Source organism: Macrosteles quadrilineatus, unplaced genomic scaffold (genome assembly GCF_028750875.1).
Source record: "Macrosteles quadrilineatus isolate MER2022 unplaced genomic scaffold, UCM_ALF_1.0 Scaffold_2__2_contigs__length_208266976, whole genome shotgun sequence".
NCBI lineage: Eukaryota > Metazoa > Arthropoda > Insecta > Hemiptera > Cicadellidae > Macrosteles > Macrosteles quadrilineatus.
In genome coordinates this window covers 169,980,417-170,005,202 of record NW_026542595.1, presented here as the reverse complement: position 1 = coordinate 170,005,202, position 24,786 = coordinate 169,980,417, and the positions used below count along the sequence as shown (strand labels likewise).

General features: G+C 34.8%; 1 protein-coding gene across 1 annotated transcript; it reads left to right on the top strand.

The window, feature by feature from the left end:
• Positions 1-13,306: 13,306 nt before the first annotated feature.
• LOC128987763 (uncharacterized) lies at positions 13,307-24,786 on the top strand. The gene is made up of 7 exons (XM_054408774.1): positions 13,307-13,502; positions 14,146-14,246; positions 15,135-15,248; positions 15,696-15,792; positions 21,624-21,737; positions 23,162-23,300; positions 24,580-24,786. The coding sequence occupies exons 1-7, from the start codon at positions 13,383-13,385 to the stop codon at positions 24,642-24,644; spliced, it is 750 nt and encodes a 249-aa protein (XP_054264749.1). The 5' UTR covers positions 13,307-13,382; the 3' UTR covers positions 24,645-24,786.

Below are 24,786 nucleotides of genomic sequence, written 5' to 3'. Positions count from 1 at the left end.
TTGTAATCTTTTTCCTAAACCTAACCGTTTCAAAGATAATAATGGTTTATACAGTATAGTTTTTTCGTCATACTGTAGCAAAAACAGCCGTTTTCAATGCATTGCGGGTCTAAAGTAGCATTTTTGTTCTCTAGAGATTAAAATCATTTTTAGTCTCTAGGGATTAAAAATCAGCTGTTGTAAACAACTGTGAATTTCGATTGTGGCAATCGTATCGGTTGAAATTATCTATCGATTTATTTATTAGGTATTGTTTTAGCTTAGTGTTGTCGATCCCTCGACAATTCCATGGTATAATGTACCAATCGTAATAGACGAAATCGCCTAGTATACTTATTTGCATTAGCATAATTGAAAACAAACTGGAAGTCATTTTTAGAGGTTATGTTTTCATACAAATTATTTTGTTTTCTAGCTTAATTTATTAATTAATGATGCAATAAGACGAAAAATTTTCCCGTTCACCAAACGGGCAAAAAGTGTCTTTTTAACCCTTGCTGAGAAATAAGAGTCACTTTAGGCCCTAGCGATGAAAAATACTATTTATTTTTATTATTCAGTAAAAATAAATTAAAAATACAACATCTGTAAAAAAATACTATTGTTACAGTTAAATCATTATTAATTGGTATATGAAAGAAAAAGTTATGCCTTTGTATTGGATAGTGAACGTTCCAATATTTACGTAAACAAATGCAATTTGTCCAAACAAAGGGATGTTTTCGACGCTGTGTGTTTTGGGTGATCAATTATAATTCAAAAGAACTGTAATTTAATATGAATATTTACCTTTGATAAATATTCACAAAGGATAAGAGATAACTAACATAGCTTGGTAACGGGAGGTTTTATGTAAATATTGTTTTGTCTAGCTTTAACTAATGAAATGTAAATTTACCGAAGAGAAGGCTTTCGAATACAATATATTGGGAAACTAATAAAAATGACATTTTTAATTGCTATAGTGGTAATAAAAGTATTTCTGTAAGTTTTTATTCCACATTTATTTTAAACTGTTAATTGAGATAACCTTATAATACATATAATATGAGGAAATGTGTGCTATATTGTTTGATATAAAAATTTGGCAATTTTTTTTATTTCATACTAAGCTAATAAAAAACACACCTCAATATCTTCCCCGTAGCAGCAAACTTAAGTACTCACATAAAATTAATGTTATTTAAATAGAAAATAAATCTGATAATTTTTAGGGAATTTGTTTAGAAATACAGCCGGGTAAATGGAAATTTGCTTAGTCTGCAGGCTTGCTGTGGCGGGGGTATTTATTTATGAAAGGTAATGAACCCTTTAATGTATGTGTAAAATATTTCAAATTCTTTGGGAAAACTTAAACACATATTATAAAGTCTCAATATTTTCAATAAATCATAGATGTATAGCTTTTAAATATTGGTAGAAAAATATACTATGAGTATAACTGTTTTGCTGTCACAATTTATCTGGTAACTTAACAATATGTATTAAGTTTTAAACAATAGTTATTTGTGTAACTAGTGGTGAAAGTGGCACTTTGCTGCACACGAGAGCAATGTTTACGCACGAGCCGCAGGTGAGTGCGGAATGATCTCGAGTGCAGCAAAGGCCTTTTTCACTCGTGTTACACATTATATTTTTCCTACAGTCACTATAAATCATATAAACAATTAGTCTTTCAAACACTATACAACACGTTTTTAGATTCAGCTGGCAACACAAATGGTGCCCTTAGAGAAAGTAGTACCCGCGGTCCGTATCACTCCGCTATTTTTCCTCGGCAAGAAATGTGCTCCGCGTTTTGAGAATATAGTTCCGTATGTTTTTGTAATTTAAAGTGGTTTCCGCGCCTAAAAAAATGCTTTAAATATATTTTTTTGTTTATTAAGATCGTAGGAATGTTTTAAAAACGTTTAAAAGAAAAGTCCAGGAAGTTCAGAAATACCGAAACTATAAACACGAAATGACAGGTTAAATCGTAGTTATAATAGTCAATCAGCTGCTCATAGTATTATTATCTTTAAGTGTTGCCAACCTATTTCCGAGCGTACACGGATTACGTGCATAATAGAACCACGCTGTTTTGTGTTGTTTCGTTGGAATCCTGATGTGCGGCAAAGTATAAACCGTACGGCAAAGTATAAACCGTACGGCAAAGTATAAATATGCAGCAATTAGCAGCTTTCTGTACTATAAACAGTACAAGGAAGCCAACTTTGTCGGGTGACTGTAGGAAAAATTAATATAAATATATAGTCAGCTAATTTTATAAAATGAACCTTAACTGTAAAATTTTCCATTGAATCATGTTTAGCTTTCACACTCCTAAAGCATTTCGTCTCAAACTTCGTAAGCATGAGGATAAAATTACATCATTTGTTAACAGTGAAGTTCATGTTGTTATCTGTTCTCTCCAGGAGCGGAGCATTTCACGGTCTGCTAAATTCTCAATTTATCATGTGTTTAAAGTGTCATTTCTCATCTTAGCAATGATGTAAAATATGTGAGTGTTGAGTTTGGATACTTAGGCATCTTGTATGTTTAACTAGCTGTAGAAAGTAGTTTTATCATTTAAAGACAACATTCAAAATGTTTATCTTGATCGTGTCTCCTGATATTTGTGTTAATAGTTTATTAAGATCATAATGTATTCTAGTAATTCCATTTCACTCTTATTTATAACTTACCTTCTCTCTCTTATATGTAACTTTATTTAAAATTCTAATTTCACCTAATATTTAGAAAATGGTACATTATTAAACTCAATATATTAATGGTTATTGTTTAAAAACGTATTTTCAGTGGTAATAGTTTTATTTAGATGACGAATAAAGCACAGCTTGCCTTTGTAAAATAATCTTGCTTAACGTTTCTAAAACATTTATGGAACACACGCGGATTTATTAAACTGAATTAAGGGTTCCCTTTGTTTGCTAAAAGCGTGTTGCAAATTTTATCAGTTTAGCCTCATCAATTTGTAGAAACGGTTTACAGTGTAAACGGTAAATGTGAAATATAATTTATTATTTGTTAGAGCAAAGGGAATGTTTTTATCTATTATCTACAATTGGATGTTTTGTAAATTAGTTATAAATCAGTGCAATACATTATGTTTAAATTAAAAAAATTGCTCTAGATTAACAACTAACTTTTATCATATTTATTATATTATATTTATTTTCATGATAAACTATTCATCATGTATGTTTTAGTACATATACTTTTGTTGATAAAGCACACCATAGTACGAATATATTTTAGCACTAGCATCTGAAGTTTTTATACCAGAGCTCTAGAATCGATAGAAGTGGATTCGAGGTATGAAAATAAAAATTGGGTCTGTACCGTTCCCTTTAAAAACGTAAAAAATGACACTGGCATAAAAACACACAAGATAAAAAAGGTTAGAAAAAACCTTTTATGGTATAAAGTGCCCCAATTTATCAAGCTAGACAATTGTACAACACCTTAATTTCTTAGATATGAGCCTTTAAATATAAGTTCTCACATATTTTTACAGATATAATTTATATTCATATTAAATTGAGATGGTGATGCGACCTATGTGCGTTATTTAATCCAAATATGAGTGAAGAATGAGTGTAAAAATAAATGTGATGATATATGAAGCCTTGATGACTAAGATATGCCTTTTCGTTTTTGAAAGCCCATGGATCAAGGAGAAATGAGGTCAAAAAAGCTACACACTTTTCTTGGGATTGAACCGGCGACCTTTTGATTACCAGGCGTGCACTATAACCACTAAGCTACACGGGTAAGGTGTAATGTACTTTTCCTCGACTTTATATATGATTTTCCCTACAAAGAGTTATAACGAGCTACTTTAGCAACGCAATGAATTGCTTTCAAAACAGCTGTTCGTTGCATTGAGACAAAACAGCTGTTCATTGCATTGTGACAAAACAGAACCCTCACATTGTAATGACAACTGAGTTCAAATTAAATGCAAAGATGAACTACCTTAAACAAAGTGATTTTTACTGATCGTAAAGTGTTATACAAGCTACGCAGATACTTTTTAGATGCCCCTTCGGCCATGGAAAACTTAACAGCAGCAAAAGCTACAAAACACTCATTCCAAAAAAACTTTGTAACTGTGTCTCTCACTAAAAGTACTAGATATTTTTTTACCATACTACTCTTGAATTGTTTTGATTAGTACAAATATTACATATACATACATAACAGAGATTGAAGCAAGCGTGGTGTATCACTAATAATACGTTACGTTGAAATTCTATATTCAAAGCTTTCATCCGTTTAAATATAGTTTTCAAACGCGTGTGTGTACAAAATAATTAATTGTAGGCATTCTATATAAACAGTATTGTAGTGGGTAGTGTTTAGCTAAAAAAACAATAGTTTCGAGTTGGATACATACGATTGTACGATTAGTTTATAATTGCATTATTATGACATCAAATATTTAATTATTAAAAATTGTCTAATACATTAATTATTAATCATTCGATTCAAAATGTGAACATTCACGGTTATACTTTCAATAATTATCTCCATTTTTGTTAGCTAAAAATAAAACCTACCAAAATTGTTTTTACCAAACACGAGTATTGTATAAAACACAGTACTACCTGTGAAACTAATTTATTTTATTGATATATTTTTTCTTCGAAAATAAGTGGACTCCAAGAACTAATAATAGAACTGGAGCAATTTGCCAGAAGGTTATTGGATAGACGACGCTAGGAAGTATTATTATAGTCTACGTGATCGTACTACTTGATTGAGAAAAACTTCATTTATAACATGTTTTGCGATATTTAACCCCTGACCTCAACCTATGCTTTGATAGGTTAGGTCAGGATATGTGATTAGATTAGCTTGGATTAGTTTAGTATTAATTGTTAGATTATTATTAATATTGTGTTGATGAATTAGATCAAGATTAATAGTATTTTGGTGATAAAAACTAAGTGCAGACAAAATTCAAAAATCGCTTTGAAAACCAAACATATTTCAATGAACATAAATTATACTATCCTTATGGGTTGACTAAGAAATTTCAAAGGTTTGTTTCTATCCAAAGGCATGATTGAATTCATGTCTTCTGTTTACCGTACTTAGCCTAAGTTGACATAAGTATTTACAGTAGTTTTAGATGGAAATAGAGTAATGTTTTTCCAAAAACAAGTTCAGCAACAACAATGAACTTGAAATAGTATATTACGTTACTAGTCCTGAAAATAAGTGTTTACCGGACGAGTGTGGTCGTTCCCGTGCGAGACGAAGTCGAGTACGGGATTACCATACGAGTCCGGTACACACATTTTGGACGAGTTACGTACGATAGTTTACGCCATACTACTAAATCCGTACAAATCCTTATTTCCACCAACTAAAGGACTAAAAATCACTAGTCATAACCTCTCATGTTTTTGTTTATAACTACTCACTGCCACCCAAATACAGTATAATCAGCTGATTGGTGTCCGGCAAAACTCATTGCAGCACAGTAGTACGCAATGAAACCCCATTTGAATAAGCTGGCGGCAAACAGCTGTTTTCTGGACTAATTCCTTGCGTGGGAAGTTCGTCAAAATAATGTAGTGTGGCGTAATAGTATATTACGTTACTAGTCCTGAAAATAAGTGTTTACCGGACGAGTATGGTCGTTCCCGTGCGAGACGAAGTCGAGTACGTGATTACCATACGAGTCCGGTACACACATTTTGGACGAGTTACGTACGATAATTTACGCCATACTACTTAATTCGTACAAATCCTTATATATTTCCACCAAACTAAAGGACTAAACATCACCAGTCATAACCTGTAAGAGAGGTTATGTTTTTGTTTATAACCAATCATTGCCACGCAAATACAGTATAATCAGCTGATTGGTGTCCGGTAAAACTCATTGCAGAACAGTATTACGCAATGAAACCCCATTTGAATAAGCTGGCGGCAAACAGCTGTTTTCTGGACTAAATCCTTGCGTGGGAAGTTCGTCAAAATAATGTAGTGTGCCGTAAAATCATTTTATACTCAATTATTGCAGGAACCACAATATAAACCCCTAAGACAAGATGGGTCCATTAATCGAATGTACAATTTCCAAACATGTTATAACTTAACAAGTAAAATTTAAAAGTAGGCCTACCTTTTCTAATATTTTAAGTTTCCAAACAATTTTCCAACCCCCCCCCCTTGTAAGTTTCACAAATTCAAATTTGTAGAGCTCCTAACGTTTACCCTTGAGTCACTAACGGTCGTTTTGAAGCGTGAAGTTTATATGCTACTATTTTGGTAACCATTAGATAAATAGGATATTTTTGATCGCAAGCTAGAAAACGTGATAGCTCTGAAAACTTAAACAAAAAGTGATGCGATTAAGAAAACGTTGAATTTATTTTTATGGGATCAATTTTACAAAGATAAAAATAATGAAATGAAATGAAATGAAATGAAATGAAATGAAATGAAATGAATTTATTTTCCTTTAAGCATTGTACAAATGCAATGGGCATCGTCAACAAAAAATACAATTGTCAATATATACATAATGCAAAAACTTAACCTAAGAAAAACCAAGCAAACACAGCACGCAAAAAAGGCTTATATACTCACATTTGCTCGAATGTCAGGTAGCTCAAGAATCTGACTCTTTGAAAAGAAAAAGTACAGAAACAAATACAGTTTGCATCTTAACAAAGCACACCATGCAGACAAAACCATGCAGCTAACTACAAACCCAAATAAATAAAAAGCAAACTGCAAACATCACTCAAGTCTTAAAAAAGCTACTTACAATATTACTTGGGATTTTATAAAACTCCTGGACTGAGAACAATGGGTGTGCCAGCAACAGGTTTCTCACACTTGTTTGGAAGGTTTTTTGAGACTGGTTCCGTGCCTCTGTTGGCAGGTGATTGAACAACTTTAATCTAGTGACCTCCTGATTAGACTGAACTACTTTTAATCTTACATATGGGACATCAAATTTGTTCTTATTTCTAGTGTTATGACAGTGTACATCTTTTCTACTGACTAAAGTACCTTGGCATTTTTTAGCTGAAAGCAAAAGCAGAAATACATATAAGCTATAGACAGTCATGATTGCTTTAGTAATAAACAGTGGTTTACTGTGTGCAAGGTAGTCAGCACCAGCCAGTAGGCGGATAGCCTTCTTCTGCCACAAGAGAACCCTACTAACATCAGCAGCTCCACCCCACAATCGCAGTCCATACAGTATGGTTCCTTGAAAAAAAAGCACTGTAAGCCTGCTTAAGGTATGGCTTTGTAACTAAATAGCTTAAATTCCTAAGCAAACACATGATTCTAGATAATTTACTACACACACCAGAAATATGAGAACTCCAAGTGAGTTTACTATCAAGTGTTATTCCTAATAGTTTCACAGGTTCACTGTTTGTAGCAACATGCTTCAGTGTAAAAACTATGGTTTGTGTTTTATCTCTGTTTAATAAAAAGTAGTTGGCCCGGAACCAGTCTTCGGCCGAATCTAGGGACCGCTTCATGGCGTCATTGAGATTCTCAAAATTTTGACTCTTGCATATGAGGGTGGTGTCATCTGCATAGCACACAACACCACCATCGATATTGTAACTGACATCATTCATCATAACCAGGAAAAGCAGGGGCCCCAGGACCGAGCCCTGCGGAACGCCATGGGAGATGACTCTCTCCTGCGAACTCAGTCCATTCACAACCACAGACTGCCTCCTCTCCCACAGATAAGACCGCAAAAACTCCAAGGAGCCACCCACAACACCATAGTGTTCAAGTTTAGACAAAAGGACCGAATGGTCGACTGTATCAAAGGCCTTGCTGAGGTCACATAAGGTGGCCCCAACAAAGCCCCCAGACTCAAAACCACCCAGAGCCTCACTTACCACGCTATCGACTGCATCTATGGTGCCAAGGCCACTCCTGAAACCAAACTGTGAGGAGGAAAACAGACCGTTGCTAACAAAAAACTCATGTAACTGTTCCTTTACAATAGCTTCAAAAATCTTTGAAAAAATAGGAAGTACCGATATGGGCCTGAAGTTCTCAGGAGAGTCTTTACTTCCTTTCTTATGTATAGGTACTACCTTTGCTACCTTTAGACAAGATGGAAAAACACTTTCAATCAAGCAGTTATTTATACAGAAGGTTAATGGAAATAATATATGATTAATAATTAACTTAACAAAAGAGCTGGATAAAGAGTAAATATCCTTACTCGAGGTGTTCTTCATATTTCCAACAACTTTCGCCACATGGTCCGGGTCCACCAGTCTCCATGTGGACCCTGAATGAATAGTCCTACGTATACCTCAGCTATCTTTCAAAACAAAGTTAAATCATAACATTTAAGTCATTAAGGACTTTACATAAGACAATGTAAACAGTAGAATTAGTTGAGCTAGGCAATCATTACTTAAAGGACAAATTAGCTAGTTAATGCAAGATATAACATATGTAGTTAATGAGGTAATTACACACATGTGTAGCTAATGAGGTAATTACCTCCACAGACGAGACAGATCATAAAGTTGCACTCTGTTGCAGCTGTTACTGACAGTTTGCTCAGTTAATTAACTCAGAGAAATCAAGTGCAAGGTATAAGTAATATGTGTAGTTAATGAGGTAATTACCACTATATACGAGACAGATCATAAAGTTGCACTCTGTTGCAGCTGTTACTAACACTTCTCTCAGTTAATTAACTCAGAGAAATCAAGTGCAATGTATAAGTAACATGTGTAGTTAAATAGGTAATTACAACTACAGACGAGACAGATAATATAGTGGCACTCTGTTGCAACTGTTACTAACACTTCTCTCAGTTAATTAACTCAGAGAAATCAAGTGCAAGGTACAAGTAACATGTATAGTTAATGAGGTAATTACCTCTACAGACGAGACAGATCATAAACTTGCACTCTGTTGCAGCTGTTACTGACAGTTCTCTCAGTTAATTAACTCAGAGAAATCAAGTGCAAGGTACAAGTAACATGTATAGTTAATGAGGTAATTACCTCTACAGACGAGACAGATCATAAACTTGCACTCTGTTGCAGCTGTTACTGACAGTTCTCTCAGTTAATTAACTCAGAGAAATCAAGTGCAAGGTACAAGTAACATGTATAGTTAATGAGGTAATTACCTCTACAGACGAGACAGATCATAAAGTTGTACTCTGTTGCAGGTGTTACTGACACTTCTCTCAGTTAATTAACTCAGAGAAATCAAGTGCAAGGTACAAGTAACATGTATAGTTAATGAGGTAATTACCTCTACAGACGAGACAGATCATAAAGTTGCACTCTGTTGCAGGTGTTACTGACAGTTCTCTCAGTTAATTAACTCAGAGAAATCAAGTGCAAGGTACAAGTAACATGTATAGTTAATGAGGTAATTACCTCTACAGACGAGACAGATCATAAAGTTGCACTCTGTTGCAGGTGTTACTGACAGTTCTCTCAGTTAATTAACTCAGAGAAATCAAGTGCAAGGTACAAGTAACATGTATAGTTAATGAGGTAATTACCTCTACAGACGAGACAGATCATAAAGTTGCACTCTGTTGCAGCTGGTACTGACAGTTCTCTCAGTTAATTAAATAAAGCTAACACTAAGCTACAATCTATCTGAGAAAACTGCTTGTTATTGCATTTCCTGAGTACCTGGTTTTCATCTAATTTATTTTTTTTGCGGAGTATTATTTATGTTATAAATAATGTGTGTTATTTATATTACGTTTAATGTGTATTGGGAGACGATAATTGGTATTTAGGCAAAGATGATATAGTTTGTGTTTGCTTGATTAAAATGAAATTCGTTTATGATTTGGGTTTGTATGCTTCGGATTGCATTACCGTACATATTTCTAGGATTATAAACATTTTGAATTCAGTCGTTATAGTGCTTAAAGCATGCCTAATGTTTAAGGCTGAATGTTGTCCAATATGTTCCATTATGTTGTTCAATAAGTTTAATCTAAAAGTAATGTTTAGGATTATAACTATGCAATTTAAAGCTCCTGTTGAAAGAAATAGTTAGACCTACGGTTAAATAACAGGCTGAAATGATCTGCGAAACTTAAAAATCAGACTCCTTTAAATTATTGCACAACAAAAGTATCGATTCAATCGGTAATCATAAACTTACAAAACCAAAACTGTTTATAGGGTATCGATTGTAACATTCGATACTACAATGGAGTCAGATATCAAAGTTTTTCTGTGTAATCATAAAAATCGCAGTTTTTCTTACTTGACAAAGTTATGAATTCATTCGGTACGTTTTACAAAGCATTCCTCTGATCTTAAGGGTTTTCAGGTGAAAAATATTTTGTATTTACAGTTAATCCATTGAAATGTAGTGTCACTCTTCTTTTACAATTTACTATAATTAAATACTTTTTCATCATTCCTTAACGAAAGTAACTATTTTCGATAACAGCTGTCATCAATGAAAGTAGTCGTTTCCCAAGCTCTAATTTAGGGCGAGGGAAAATCGAACAGCTGGTTTTCCCTCGCTCTCAATTAGTTCTCTATTTATTCACTACGCGCGCTAGTGTTTTGTTACGGTTTAATTTAATGATTTAAATCAGCTGCGTGTATTGTTAAACGTTGTTTTATTCTTTTATTTTGATGTAAAAAAAAAAATTATTGAGAAATATACGTAGGCTAACTTTAGAATTTGTTCTAATATTTTTTGGTTTTAAAAATTAATCAAAAATAGACGTAAGTTTCCTTTTAGAAAATTTAATTTTATTTTGATGTTCAATCAAATTAATTGAGAAATAAAATAGTTGCAATATTACTGAGCTCTGCTATTCTATGTTTTTGTATTTTTGCGAAGTGATGAAAAGTATCGTTCATACCTTGTACCGAAAGTTATTATCCGGCACTTGCTCCATCATTCCCGTCCTCGGCTTCGCCTCGCACGTGAAATTGGGGTTCCCTGTGTTCGGCTTCGCCTCACACAAAACCTTGAGCGCGCGACGGAAAATGCCACTTTCGGTCCTAGTAATGAAATATACTATTTAGGCTAGTGTGGTATTCAATCATTAACTCATTCAGTGTGCCCCAATTTAATAAAAAATTATTCCTACGGCACTTTTAGCTTAACAAAAATACATTGTTTGAATATATTACAGCTTTTCACAACGAACCAGATTACACACTTCTTCAAGGCAGTCCTTCTTCCTCTTCAGGATGAAGTTTTTCCTCTTCAGATGGTGTGAAGTGTTCAACCTCGTCGTTCCCACCGAACAAGAGGCCTAACACAACGTCCAAGAATATTTCAAAAACTGCCATCGCCGTAGATCCGCCCACCACCAGAAGAAATCCCAGCCAGAAAGCCATCACAGATTGTTGCTGGATTTTGTGAAATACTTCAAAGCGACTGATAAAACTCACAAAACCTCGGAAATAAATAAACCCAAACAAACCAGTTTTGTATTATTTGTGTTTGTAAACAAAATCACATGTTTTCAAAAAAATTTGTTTTTGATGTATCATTGCAGTCAGGATGGTTAGACAGATGTTTGAAAGCAAGCACGAATATTAGAACAGAAACGGTATGGATCATAAACATAAACAAATTACGTCAATGACCCAAATGCCTATACTAGCCGTAGGGTAATAGCTACAGTTATTTTAAATGTTATTAGAATCGCGATTAATTTTCAGCTAGTGTGTTTAAGTTTATGATTCATACAGTTTCTGTTCTGTTCTTGAAATCTATATTCGTGAGTAGGTACTATTCATTCTATTTCTATTTATTTACCAAAAAAAAACTGTTATGTAGCCTATAATTTGTCAGGGTGTTAAAAAGGTGGAGAAGTGATTCATGGGGTAAAATAAGCAAAAAGGTTTAAATAAACAAATGTCCAATCTCGTTCCGTTTAGCGGCTGTCTATTTGTTTATTTACTTAAACGTTCATAGATCAACAGAAGTTAGAGTTGAGTTTCTGCATATATATTTATCTTATTTGCCTCTTAAAATATGAATAAAACGTCTTAAGCTGTTAAAAAATGCCAGCTATCTTGAATATTTATTGTTAAATATTTCGTAAAACCGCACAATAGCCTACATGGCCAATTTTTTTTTTTTATTTGTTTAATATTTTATCAAGCTCAGTTTGAGCATAGAATAACTGAGTTATTCCTTTATTACTTGCTATACCTACAGTTTCCTCTTCCTTCATTTAAACAATGTTAAACTATGGTGAAAACTAGCAAACAAATTATTAATTCCTCAGTTATTCGTTGTCCAAACGAAGCTTAATAAGGTACAGTAATTATTGAAATCTCCATAGTATTTACTAAGTTTTATGTATCTTACAATGTTTAAATAGAATTTACGGGTTTTTCAATTGGTGCTTAATATTTGAAATGGCCATCAATTTAAAATGGTTTAAACATTATAATTCTCATTTTTCACAAGGATAGCGCCCAAAAAGATAGAAATTTTTGCCCAATCTGACTTATGAATGTGTTTGTACAAAACACATACAGACAGACGCCAAGACGCTAAACAAAACGAGATACAACATATGCTTTTATATATATTATTTGTTATTTTTTTTTTCTTAACAACATTCAACAAACATTATAAATGGTTTGAATTATAATAGACTGAAAGTCTACTCATAGTATCCAGAATGTATGTAACAACATAAGTTATAAGTTAAATATCACAAATAACACTTTTAAATCTATAAAATTGGCTTAAACAAACAATTTTCCAGCCGCTCTTGAATTTTCCTTCCCTTTATCTGCTTAAGTGCCTTAATTCATATTTCCTTTCATTTTTAAATCATTAGTGTTCTATTGAAGTTAATTTTCTCTAGGTATGTCCATAATTTTAACAAAGAAAATGCTTATTGGAAAACATGTTAAAATTTTTATCAATGCCAAAAGTAAATTCCATTGACTTTACTCAAAGATAGAAGCATCACGATTCACTAGGGACATCAGTGACAGTTATTGCTTAAGTTTCTGACATAGTCAGAGGTAAATGTGTTTGTTATTGACTTGTCTATAACATCTATCTGGATAAAAGCAAACCAACAAACCTATGTTTAAAAAATAATGGGAATTGAAATGGTAAACAACTAACTAAAACTCCTTCCTTTAACATTGACTTTCACAAGTTTGAGTATCATTTACCATAGATTAACCTTACTCTAATATGTAGACATTTTCATCTCTGAATGATAATGAATCAATAATTTTATTTCTTTTAATAGTCTTTGTAGCCTGTTACAAACATTTGATCAGCTGTTTATATTTTGTTTTGGTAAATAATTAATTGTTTGTTTCAGTTGAAAAAATTGTATTCAGTAATTGTATTTGTAACACCATTCGGGAAACTAAATTAATATAATGCATTTCTCAAGAAAATTTAAGAGAGCATGGATGAGAAGTAATCAAAGAATGCATGATATGCTTTTGGCAAGACCAAGAACTAGATACTTGCAGAGATGGCCAGATCCAGCATTAGAGGTAATTCTATTCATACCATACAGGTTTTTTATGCTGATAAAGTCACATTTTCAAATGTATGTTCTTAAAATATTTAATTAATTTTCATTTTCCAAAGTATTTTATCACCATTTTTGTCACCCTCGAAAATCTGTAGCAGTGTAGCCAAAATTAGGTAGACTACTTATAGCTTCCTATCATATTGAAGCATAATTTGAAATGCTTATGAGCCCTTCAAAATTGGTCTAAATGAACATTAATTTTATAGGAAGCTTACCCCAATTATGGTTTGAAATCCTTACTAAACTGATGTATTCCTGTGAATTCATTTCATTGGTGAACATAAAAAGTTATAATTATTATGCCTGGTACTTCCAAAAGACAACAGTGCATCTTAGGAAATTTTTATTTTGAAAAAGAATTTGATTAAAGCTGGATTTTCCTAGATGCTGAAGCGGAGCGTTGGGAGCAAAGGCTACTCTCCTGTTGTCTTATTTTCTTATCCTCATTGTCTTATAGGTAATTTAATGGATACGGTTTTCCTATAGAAGCAAAGTGGACCAACACTGAACACAATATGCTCTCCCTCTCTGTGTTTCGCGCTCTGCTTCTGCTTCTAGGAAAAACCCAGCTTAGATTAAAATTTTATGTATAACTTTTGCAGCGGCCTATGCCAGCACCTATTCCTGTGGCTGCCCTCAGAGCAAAGGCCACTAGAAGAACCCAGGAATTGGCAAAACCTAGAAGAACCCCCACACCCCCTCCGTAAGTAACTATCTTATTTGTTCTTCAAGGTAACACAAGTTTTAAGTTATCAAAGATAAGGCACCTATGGCTTTACTACATCTAACTCTATTTCCTAATAGTCTGTAGTTACCCTGACAAAAAATGTTGTAGCTCGTACTTGAGAGAAATTACTTTTGTCAGGTTCAAGGCAAAAGGAAACCTCTGGTGCCTGGGGCCTTGGTGTATTATTTGTTTAGATTCCAAAGTTTGTGTACAGGTGCAAATTTGTTTTTGTGTACATAGTATAATTGACTATTGATACCACTAGACATTCCATTGCCAAGTTAAAGTTGTCGCTAGTTTTTAATCAAAATCGTCGTAGTTGATGTAAGCCAGCAACAGATTGTGCTGATCTAAATTACAAATTTCTGTTGACTACAACTTGTGTACTACCAAGTAAAACTAAGAGATTGAACCATCAACTATATGTAGTAACAAAAAATAAGTAATAAAAATTTGGCGACAGTTGGTCAATATAGATAGAGTACCTATACCGTATTTTAGTATCAAATAGTCAATGGTAGCTAGTACTCATCCTAACCTAACCATTTAAGTTAGTTTATACAGTGTAAACAATAGCCTAATAGAAAATACTGAGCACAGAACAAAAAAATTACCTAAAAAAATATTGTAAGTTAATACAAAAAGTTAGATTATGAGACAAAAAATATCTAATTTGAAATAGTAATGATTATTAAAAGTTTGTGTTAATGACACTATAATTGTTTTATTAACCTCTAAAACTGTCAGCAGTTTTAGTGGCTATTGTCAGTAAAATCGTGTTAAACAATGAAGAGTTTGATTATACCCCTTTACAGCATTTTTACTAGGTCTGATAATATGAATAAAATTCATATAAAATTCCAGGCCCAGGTCTCCAGGCCAGGTGGATCCTGCGATGTTGCAGTACCAACCTTCCCAGAGAATCTTGGAACTGGCTCGGCCTGCACTCAAGGAAAAGGCCGTCAAGAAACCAACAAGGTAGTATTTCATTTTTCAGTAATGTATATTTTTTCTGTTCGTTACGACGTTGTGTGACTGTCTCCTGATAAAGAATTTGAAAATTGTCTCATACACTCCATTGGCTCTGTGTGTATGTTACATTTGTGTGCATAATGTGCGTATACAATGAATTTGGTAGCTTAAAATCCCATTAAATATAAACTGTAAAAAAAAGGAAAATCTTTTAATAACAACCCTGTTTCTGTAAATCTCTTATGTGTGAAGACACCTCAATACCCAATACCAATGAAACTGATCTTGCTAGTCAACTTTATGGTTAGAAATTTGTAAACAGTCCTTTAAAAAAATAATAATTTTATGGTTGAAGACCACAAAGAACATTACGACTATTAACTATCCACAATTGTAGTACTGTAAACACAATATTTTTAAGCCTGCATTAATATAAAATAAATATCTTTACAGGAAATCATCAAAAGGTAAAAGAAGATTGTATTCTAAAGAGAGGGTCATTATACTTGCTCAAAGGCGCATCACTTTCAAGCCTCCAGAAGAAAAAAAGGTGGGTTTATTAGTAGATCAACAATCCCTTTCTTCACCTACCATTATCAAGAGAACACAATGTTCAAAACTAATTAACTTATTTCCAGTCTCGAGAGTTTTAAGTTTATTACAGCATTTAGTTCAAGAAAAGTTTGGGGTAGGTTTATTTTAAATGTTCGAATGCAACATGTTAAAGCATCTTATTTTAAAATCAGCCTTAAAATTAAATCTTCTATTTTCTCACGTATCTTAGCCATTGTAGTATCCACTTTGATATATCCTACAATACCTTTATGATACAGTGTTCAAACCATAATTCAGGTTAAGACACCAAAAATAGTTATGAAAAAGAAAATGCATATCCCTTCCATAGTCCTGCCACACAACATTGTAACTATGCGTGTAAGTGCACTGGTAGACATATATTTTTCAAACATATATATCATTTTTTTTTATTAAAAAAAATACAAATTTACAACACATACAATTCCAAACCACAAAAGCCAATATGGCTTGTCTGCAGCAATTATTCTAATTTTGTTATTTCACAGTGCTTTTTTATTCAATCAGTCTTTTGTTTCCCTTGTTTTTCTGTAAGAATTCAATAATATACCAAACCAATCATAGAATTTAAAGTAGGTAGTCAGATTTTAACAGTTATTAATAAACAATGAAAAAAGTAACAGTAATAAACTGATTTAAAACTATTAAAAAAGTAACAATAATAAACATTTGGAACAGTGAACAACAATGATAAAATATGAAACACAGTTATCTTTAACTCAGATCTAGATATAAGTTCTGTAACTTCTTCTTTAAAACTCTACAGTAACATATATTCTTCAGCTGTACTGGTAAACTGTTTAACAAGAATGGAACTAAATATTCCCTTGTTCTTTTATAATATACCTATTTATTTGTTGTTCTTGGCACGAAATAAAGAACATTTGACTTGAGTTGTAACTATGAACATTAAGGTTTTTGAACTCATCTGAAAAATAATAATATGTTGTAATTATAAACTTAAACAGCCCTTTAACTGGCAAAACGTTGACCAATTGATAACCTAGCATGGGATTATCAACCAGATCAGCAGAATCAAGCTTAGTCATTGTTTTGATTATCCTGCTTTGCACGGTTTTTAATTGCATTATGGCTGTGTTTGATGCTGCTCCCCATGACCTTACACCATATCTAAGCAATGATTCACACAGACTTGAGTAAATCAATTTCATTGCTTTTAGTGGCAATTGTACAAAACCTTAACACTTTAGACAAAAACTACAGAAGATGAGCAGTTTCTCAAAATCTGTGGATATGTATGTGATGACAAGAAAAATCCCTTTAAAAAAATCCCCCTTTAATTCCCGTACTGTAAAACAACACGAATAAAGAACATATAACTTAATGTCTACCTACATTTTAAAATTGAAACTGTACATTGTAAGGCACTTTCTCAAATTTTACCTTATTCCTGCATTCAGACTTTTTCAGATTTTTTAAAGTCTTTTTTACTGACTGAACATTTGCAGCGTTTCAATACATTTATTTAATCTCAAGGTTATTTATTTACAAAACTATTTACAGAAATATACAATTGTCTTTGGCTCACGTATCCCAGAGACCAGGCAGGGCAATTTGTTAGGTGGTCCTTTGACGTCTGAGTTGATCGGCTCAGGACCCCTCTGTTGTTTCTGTTGTCCTGGATCAACGTTGACCTCTCGACTCGGCTCCTACATTCCTCAACGGGTATCGTCTCCTGAAGTGCTGGCCAGCTCACAGTGTCCCAATCACAGCAGGTTCTCCAAAAGAGGTCGCCAGCCCCACTGTCGGAAGCAGATTGCCATCTCTTACAGACAGATCTCTTCTATCGTTGTAAAGGGCCTCTACATCCCCCTCCAGACAGATTCATGGTCGCGGGAGGCAGCTCCTTTGGCCACCAGGGACTTAAACTGAAATAAACGGATGCCGGGGGTCAACATGACAACCAGCTGCACGGGGCTCAAGACGCTTCTAGTGCGGGGTGTACTGGGCTCTACACACCTCACCGGTGCATACCCCACCGGTGGCGCCTACTGGCGGGATCGGGCCCAGAGACTCGAGTCTCCCAAGGATGCTCCTTATATACGGTCGGAAAGTGCTTTGAAGGTGGGGGAAGGTACTAAGTACCCGTCACTAGCAAAAGTCCTAGGCACTTATTCCTCCGTACTTTTCCCTGGTAGAATTCACCGAGCACTTTTTGGTGTTGTGTTTTCCACAATATTTTGGTCTTGCTAAACACTTCATTAGAACATATTTATTAACTCAGCTATTATTGAGCGGAGCGAGCGAAGCTCTTATACGTCGACTCTTATGCATTTCGTAATACGCAAACTCCTCCTAGACGGATGAATCAATCGTTTTCAAATTTTGCATGGTGATAGAGACCATATCGGTGAGTGCCAACATCTATATGGCGTTAAAAAAGTCTCTCAGGAATCCGCCCCACTAGGTCTCAAAGTTTCAATGTAATCCTTATGGAAGCAGTATTTGACACATAAACAAAAACATATGATCAGCTGTTGACTTTTGAATGCAGTAGAAAAGAAATAGCTGATAGCATTAATCCACAGATATTAGAACAGAAACGGTATGGATCATAAATATAATCAAATGACGACATTAGCTTGAGGTCCGTGACGTAGGAAGTGGTGAAGGAAGTAGTAAAGGAGAGCAGTCTGGAGTGTGGAAACTGTTTATGACGATTAGATTTAGGTATCTGCATTCCTAAAATTTTATAGGAAGGGAGGAAAACTGGTCCGCGACGTAGGAAGTGGTAAAGGAAGTAGTCGAGGCGAGCTGTCCAGAGTGTGGGGACTGTTTATAACGATTAGATAAAGGTAATATTAAAGGCATTCCTAAAATTCTATTGGAAGGGAGGAAAAGGGGTCCGCGACGTAGGAATTGGTGAAGGAAATAGTCAAGGCGAGCTGTAGGGAGTGTGGACTGTTTATGACGATTATATTAAGGTATCTGCAATCCTAAAATGCTATTAGAAGGGAAGGAAACAGGTTCGCGACGTAGGAAGTGGTGAAGGAAGTAGTAAAGGCGAGCTGTTTGGGATATGGAATCTGTTTATGACCCTTAGATAAAGGTATTTGCAATCCTAAAATGCTATGGGAAGGGTGGAAAACAGGTCCGCGACGTAGGAAGTGATGAATGAAGTAGTCAAGGCGAGCTGTCCGGAGTGTGAAAACTGTTTATGACGATTAGATTAAGGTACCTGCAATCCTAAAATGCTATGGGAAGGGTGGAAACAGGTCCGTGACGTAGGAAGTGGTGAAGGAAGTAGTAAAGGCGAGTTGTCTGGAGTGTTGGATCTGTTTATGACCAATAGCTTAAGGTATCTACAAACCTAAAATGCTATGGAAAGGGAGGAAAACAGGTCCGCGACGTATGAAGTGGTGAAGGAAGTAGTCAAGGCGAGCTGTCCGGAGTGTGGAAACTGTTTATGACGATTAGATAAAGGTAATATTAAAGGCATTCTTAAAATTCTATGGAAATGGAGGAAAAGGGGTCCGAGACGTAGGAATTGGTGAAGGAAGTAGTAAAGGCGAGCTGTTCGGGGTATGGAATCTGTTTATGACCATTAGATTAAGGTATTTGCAAACCTAAAATGCTATGGGAAGGGAGGAAAAGGGGTCTGCGACGTAGGAAGTGGTGAAGGAAGTAGTCAAGGCAAGCTGTCCGGAGTGTGGAAACTGTTTATGACGATTAGATTAAGGTATCTACAAACCTAAAATGCTATGGGAAGGGAGGAAAACAGGTCCGTGACGAAGGAAGTGGTGAATGAAGTAGTAAAGGCGAGTTGTCTGGAGTGTTGGATCTGTTTATGACCAATAGATTAAGGTATCTACAAACCTAAAATGCTATGGGAAGGGAGGAAAACAGGTCCGCGACGTATGAAGTGGCGGAGGAAGTAGTTTAGGCGAGTTTTTCGGAGTGTGGCAACTGTTTATGACGATTAGTTTAAGGTATCTGTAATCCTAAAATGTTATGGAAAGGGAGGGAAACGGGTCGTGACGTAGGAAGTGGTGAAGGAAGTAGTGAAGGCGAGTTGTCCGGAGTTTGGGAACTGTTTATGACGATTAGATTAAGGTATCTGCAATCCTAAAATGCTATGGAAAGGGAGGGAAACAGGTCCGTGACGTAGGAGGTGGTGAAGGAAGCAGTAAATGTGAGCTGTCCGGAGTGAGGGAACTGTTTATGCCGATTAGATTAAGGTATATGCAATCCTAAAATGCTATGGAAAGGGAGGGAATCAGGTCGGTGACGTAGGAAGTTGCGAAGGAAGTAGTAAAGGAAATGTTGTTCAGAGTGTGGGATATGTTTATAACCAATAGATTAAGGTATTTGCAATCCAATAATGCTAAGGGTAGGGAGGGAAACAGGTCCGAGACGTAGGAGGTGGTGAAGGAAGCAGTAAATGTGAGCTGTCCGGAGTGTGGGAACTGTTTATGACGATTAGATTAAGGTATCTACAATCTTAAAAGTCTATGGGAATAGAGAGAAACAGGCCCGCGACGTAAGAAGAGGTGAAGGAAGTAGTAAGGTGAGCAGTGTGGAGTGTGGGAACTGGGGACCCTTTGTAGCAGTTAGATTAACTTATCTGCAATGCTGAAATGCTATAAGAAGGGATGGAAGCATGCCCACGACATAGAAAATGGTGAACGAAGTAGTAAAGGCTAGCGGTGTGAAGTGTGGGCAATGTTTGTGGCAATTATATTAACGTATCTAAAATACTAAAATGCTACCTATGGAAAGTGATGAAAACAGGTCCACGATGTAGGAAGTAGCTTAGGAAGTAGTAAAGTATGAGCATAATGTGAGAACCGTCTGTGGCAGTTAGATTAATGTATCTTCAATCCTAAAATGCTAAGAGAAGAGAAGGAAACAGGCCCTACGACGTAGGAAGTGGTGAAGGAAGTTTTAAAGGCTGGCAGTGGAGAGTGGGGGAACCGTTTGGGCAGTTAGATAAATGTATCTAATACCATTATATAGTCAATATACCAATATATAGTCAATTCTAATACTTAAATGCTACGAGAAGGGTCTAAACAGGTCTATGGCGTAGGAAATGGTGAAGGAAGTAGTAAGGCTTGCAGTGCAGAGTGTGGGAACTGCCTTTGGCAATTACATTAATGTATCTGTAATCCTAAAATGCTATGGGAAGAGAGGGAAACAGGTCCAGGACGTAGGGGGTGATGAAGGAAGTAGTAAAGGTGAGCAGTGTTGAGTGTGGAATGGATGTGGGAATGAATGGGCATTGCATGTATCTGCAATGCTAAAATGCTATGGGAAGAGACTGTAGACTGTAGGTTAAAATGATTACAAAGCACAAATCGATACATATTTCGATACATGCAATCGTTTACAATAGAAATTTACAACTGAGTTGTCAACAACTGATTTTTACTCCATAGAGGCTAAAAACGATCTTTACTCCCTAAAGAGTAAAAATGCTACTTTAGACCCGCAACGCATGCATTAAAAACGACTGTTTTTACTGCAGTATGACAAAAACAATATAGTATGAACCCCTGATGACTCCGCTCAATTTTGTGGATGCCTCTGCAAACGCCACCTAGTTTTATTAATCTTAAGGTGTCTCAAGAATATAAAATTAAGTGTTTTTTCTGTAAACAAGAATAGTTACTCAACTAGTGACAGAATAGGACTGTTCTTCTTTCATACTGAGATTGTATCATATTTCAGTCAAAATGCTTTTTCATCCAGGTGATTTGAAATCAAATTTATTTCAGATCAACTGCGTTACAATTGGAAATAATATGTCAAGTGTTTGTTTTCCAGAAACCAGCTAAACCCCTGTCTTATTTCTTACCTCGAATAAAGATATTATGTCAACCTGCGGAAAGGTTCATGAAGCAGTTTGAACTTCCTCCAGTGCCTACACATGTGAAAAAGGCAAGTTTACTATTGATAAATTACAAACTCACAAATAATTAACTACTTTATATCACTAACATGACTTCTATTAGTTATTGATTTTAGTAAAAGCAGCAATAAAGTACTTGAAACATACAAAATTGCACACTTTAATGGTTGAGGGTTGCTTATGAATTAACACTCCAATATCAATTTATAAGTCTAAAGATTGTTTCTCAAACAAATTGTTCTAACTCACAACCGATTTCAATATTAACACCCTTCCTACAGAAAGCCAAACAAAGGATTCAATTCATATTCATATACTTTACTGGAGCGGTTGATTTCCCTTGAAATCATTATTGGCTAATTTGATCAGACTTCTTAATATGGGCATACCCCATAATTCCATAGAGAGCCATAGAGAGAGCTAGAATTAGTTGTAGATGAAGTCAAGAACACTGCTGGTGTCAGATTTCAAACAAACAGGTTTATTTTAAGAAGTAAAAATGATTAAATTGGAGTTCTACTCATTTGGTGAATTCTTGCTGTTACTTTAACATAAAATTAATTGTTTGTTAGATTTAAGAAAACATTGTCAAAGTCTATTGTAAAGCTGGGTTTTCCTAGACGCGGAGTCGGCCAGCGGAGAGCGGACAACGGAGAGCGGAATTGAAATTAACATGGCATTCCGCTCCGCTGCTAGGAAAACAGTAACATTAAATTACCTAAGACAAGCTGAGTCCGCTCTCCGCATTCCTCTCTCCGCTGGCCGACTACGCGCCTAGGAAAACCCGGCTTAAGACTTACTTAATGACAAATAAAGATTAAAATACCATTAATCCGTCAGTGTGATTAATGTCACTGATGAGTGGGGACCGGTTTCAACCCGGAAATGAGGTCATCCACAGGCGATAAAAGAACATTTCCCAACGTCATTCAACTTATTGATCATACTGACAGATTAAAGATGTTTAAGCCTCTAGTATTAATTTAAATTGTGATCAGGAGACAAAAACAACAAAAATAACAAAAGGATTTTGAATTTTGAACTACCTTGGTCAGAACTAGAGCGTGATGGAGTCTGTAACCTATGATCAAACCCTCTTAACAAAATGATATTCAGGATTTGGAGAATTTTACAGTTTTATTCGATTTATTAAGTTTATTAATAGACAACTAATTAAATCTGTTAGTTGAATCTTAATTTGGAAACAGGCTTTCTTCAGTAATCACTCTGTACACCAAATTACACTATTCAACCTTAAAAATATTATAAATCACAGAAACATTTAATTTTCACTACAGTACTTTAATAACATACAGTATCTGACATTGTACTCAGATCCCAAACGTAAAAGAATTTCATTGTTTTTATTAAATGTGACATTGCTAAGTAAAGTAATTATTGCAAGTAAAGAAAATGAGCTCAAGATTATTAGTTGTATTCTTTTGTACCTCAGCTGAAAGTGGAAGAAGATAAAAAATACGAGTGTCCAGAAAGAATACGACAACTCGCACAACCGAAAGACTACACTGAGTTTAAACTGGATGAAGAATATGACCCTTATCATATAAACCCGGCAGCCTTAACTTATGTTGGTGAGTATGGATGGACTACTAACGATCAAAGTAGAATCATAAACACTGATCTTATTAAATTATGATATAAGAATGTTCTTAGGTATGCATAAGGTAGAGGATGTCGTAGATTTAACCAACGAATTTTGGATACTGCAGTAGTCCACATCTCATTTATTAGGACCAACCTATAATTATGGCAATTTTTATTCAAAAAGACATTGGCAAATGATCCACTTTCGGAGTATACTGTAGTACAATTATATTATATTTTGTTCCTGTGACAGTTGATGTGACATCAAATATGCTACATTTACAATAAATTGTTAGAAATAAGTATGAGTGCACTCTGTCAGTGTGTAATTCAATTACACCACAGAGAAGTTTAGTTCAGAGGAAACAATCCATGGTACACTTAACTGGTGTCTAGCACTAGTCGCTGGTGTCTAGGGTAAAGTCAAACACCACCACGTCCCACCTCATGAAAACTTGTCCTCAAGGCTCACGGTGAAGGAGGACTTTGTGCCCTGTGCAATAGGAATTTCCACAGTGCTTGCTGCTCAAGCTCTTTCTTGCTCGTCACAAGTATAATTACGGCCAACATACAGAGCTGAAAGTGCATGATCGTCCTATAAGCAAGTTTTCCTATGTACCTACCTTGATTCACTGTGACTACGCTAATTTTTATTTTAAAACTACAAGTATAATGGTAACGGATTTTCTAGTTCTATCTATAATAGTTGTGAAAGATGTAATCATAGGTCTTGCCCTACTGAAACATCTTTTCTTGATCAGCTGAAGACAGTAAATCATGGTTACTATGTTCGGTAACATTTTAATATGTCATATCTGCTGATTTGTGTTATTTTACAAAAATAAAATAATTTAAATTGTAATAACCACAGAGATAAGGTACAGAGGAAACTTGCTTATGGGATTGTGGACTTTCATCTCTAGTACGTTGTAGTGAAATATACTTTGAAATAAAGTAGGCCTATGCAAATTGCTACAATACTTGTAAATAGTGGTTTTGATAGCTAATAAGTGGTTGGCTTCATGTATACAGGAGGAATGGATTCAACGCCCAATAGTGGTTGCACTTTTACTTACTGGTCAGCAAGCTTTCTGGTCTTTTCAACAAGTCTTTTCACTAGGTTATTTCAAATAAAGTTTAGAAAGTAGTTTTGAATTAACAACATTGTTTGGCAGTTAAAATTAACTATATCCAACACATAATGAAATTATTGTAAGTTCTCTTTCCAAAACAGTAAATAATTACAATACTCCGTTTTCTTTCCAGCAACTGAAAATATTAAGAAAATTGCAGAGCCAAAGCGCAAAGAGGAGAAGAGAATAAAGAAATAAACTAAGGTTGTGGGGAAGATGTAATTACGATTATCTGTATTAAGCTCATCATCCAAATGTTTATTTTGAAATGATTTTTTCTTTATGGTCAAATCGCTCTCTATTAGTCTATTAATCAATATATCATATCTGGTCAAATAAA

Excerpts from the sequence above, each read along its gene's own strand:
- LOC128987763 (XM_054408774.1), top strand. The coding sequence starts at position 13,383 with ATGCATTTCTCAAGAAAATTTAAGAGAGCATGGATGAGAAGTAATCAA. Across the intron at positions 13,503-14,145 it reads GGCCAGATCCAGCATTAGAG|CGGCCTATGCCAGCACCTAT; the intron begins GTAATTCTATTC and ends TAACTTTTGCAG. Across the intron at positions 21,738-23,161 it reads TGCCTACACATGTGAAAAAG|CTGAAAGTGGAAGAAGATAA; the intron begins GCAAGTTTACTA and ends TTTGTACCTCAG.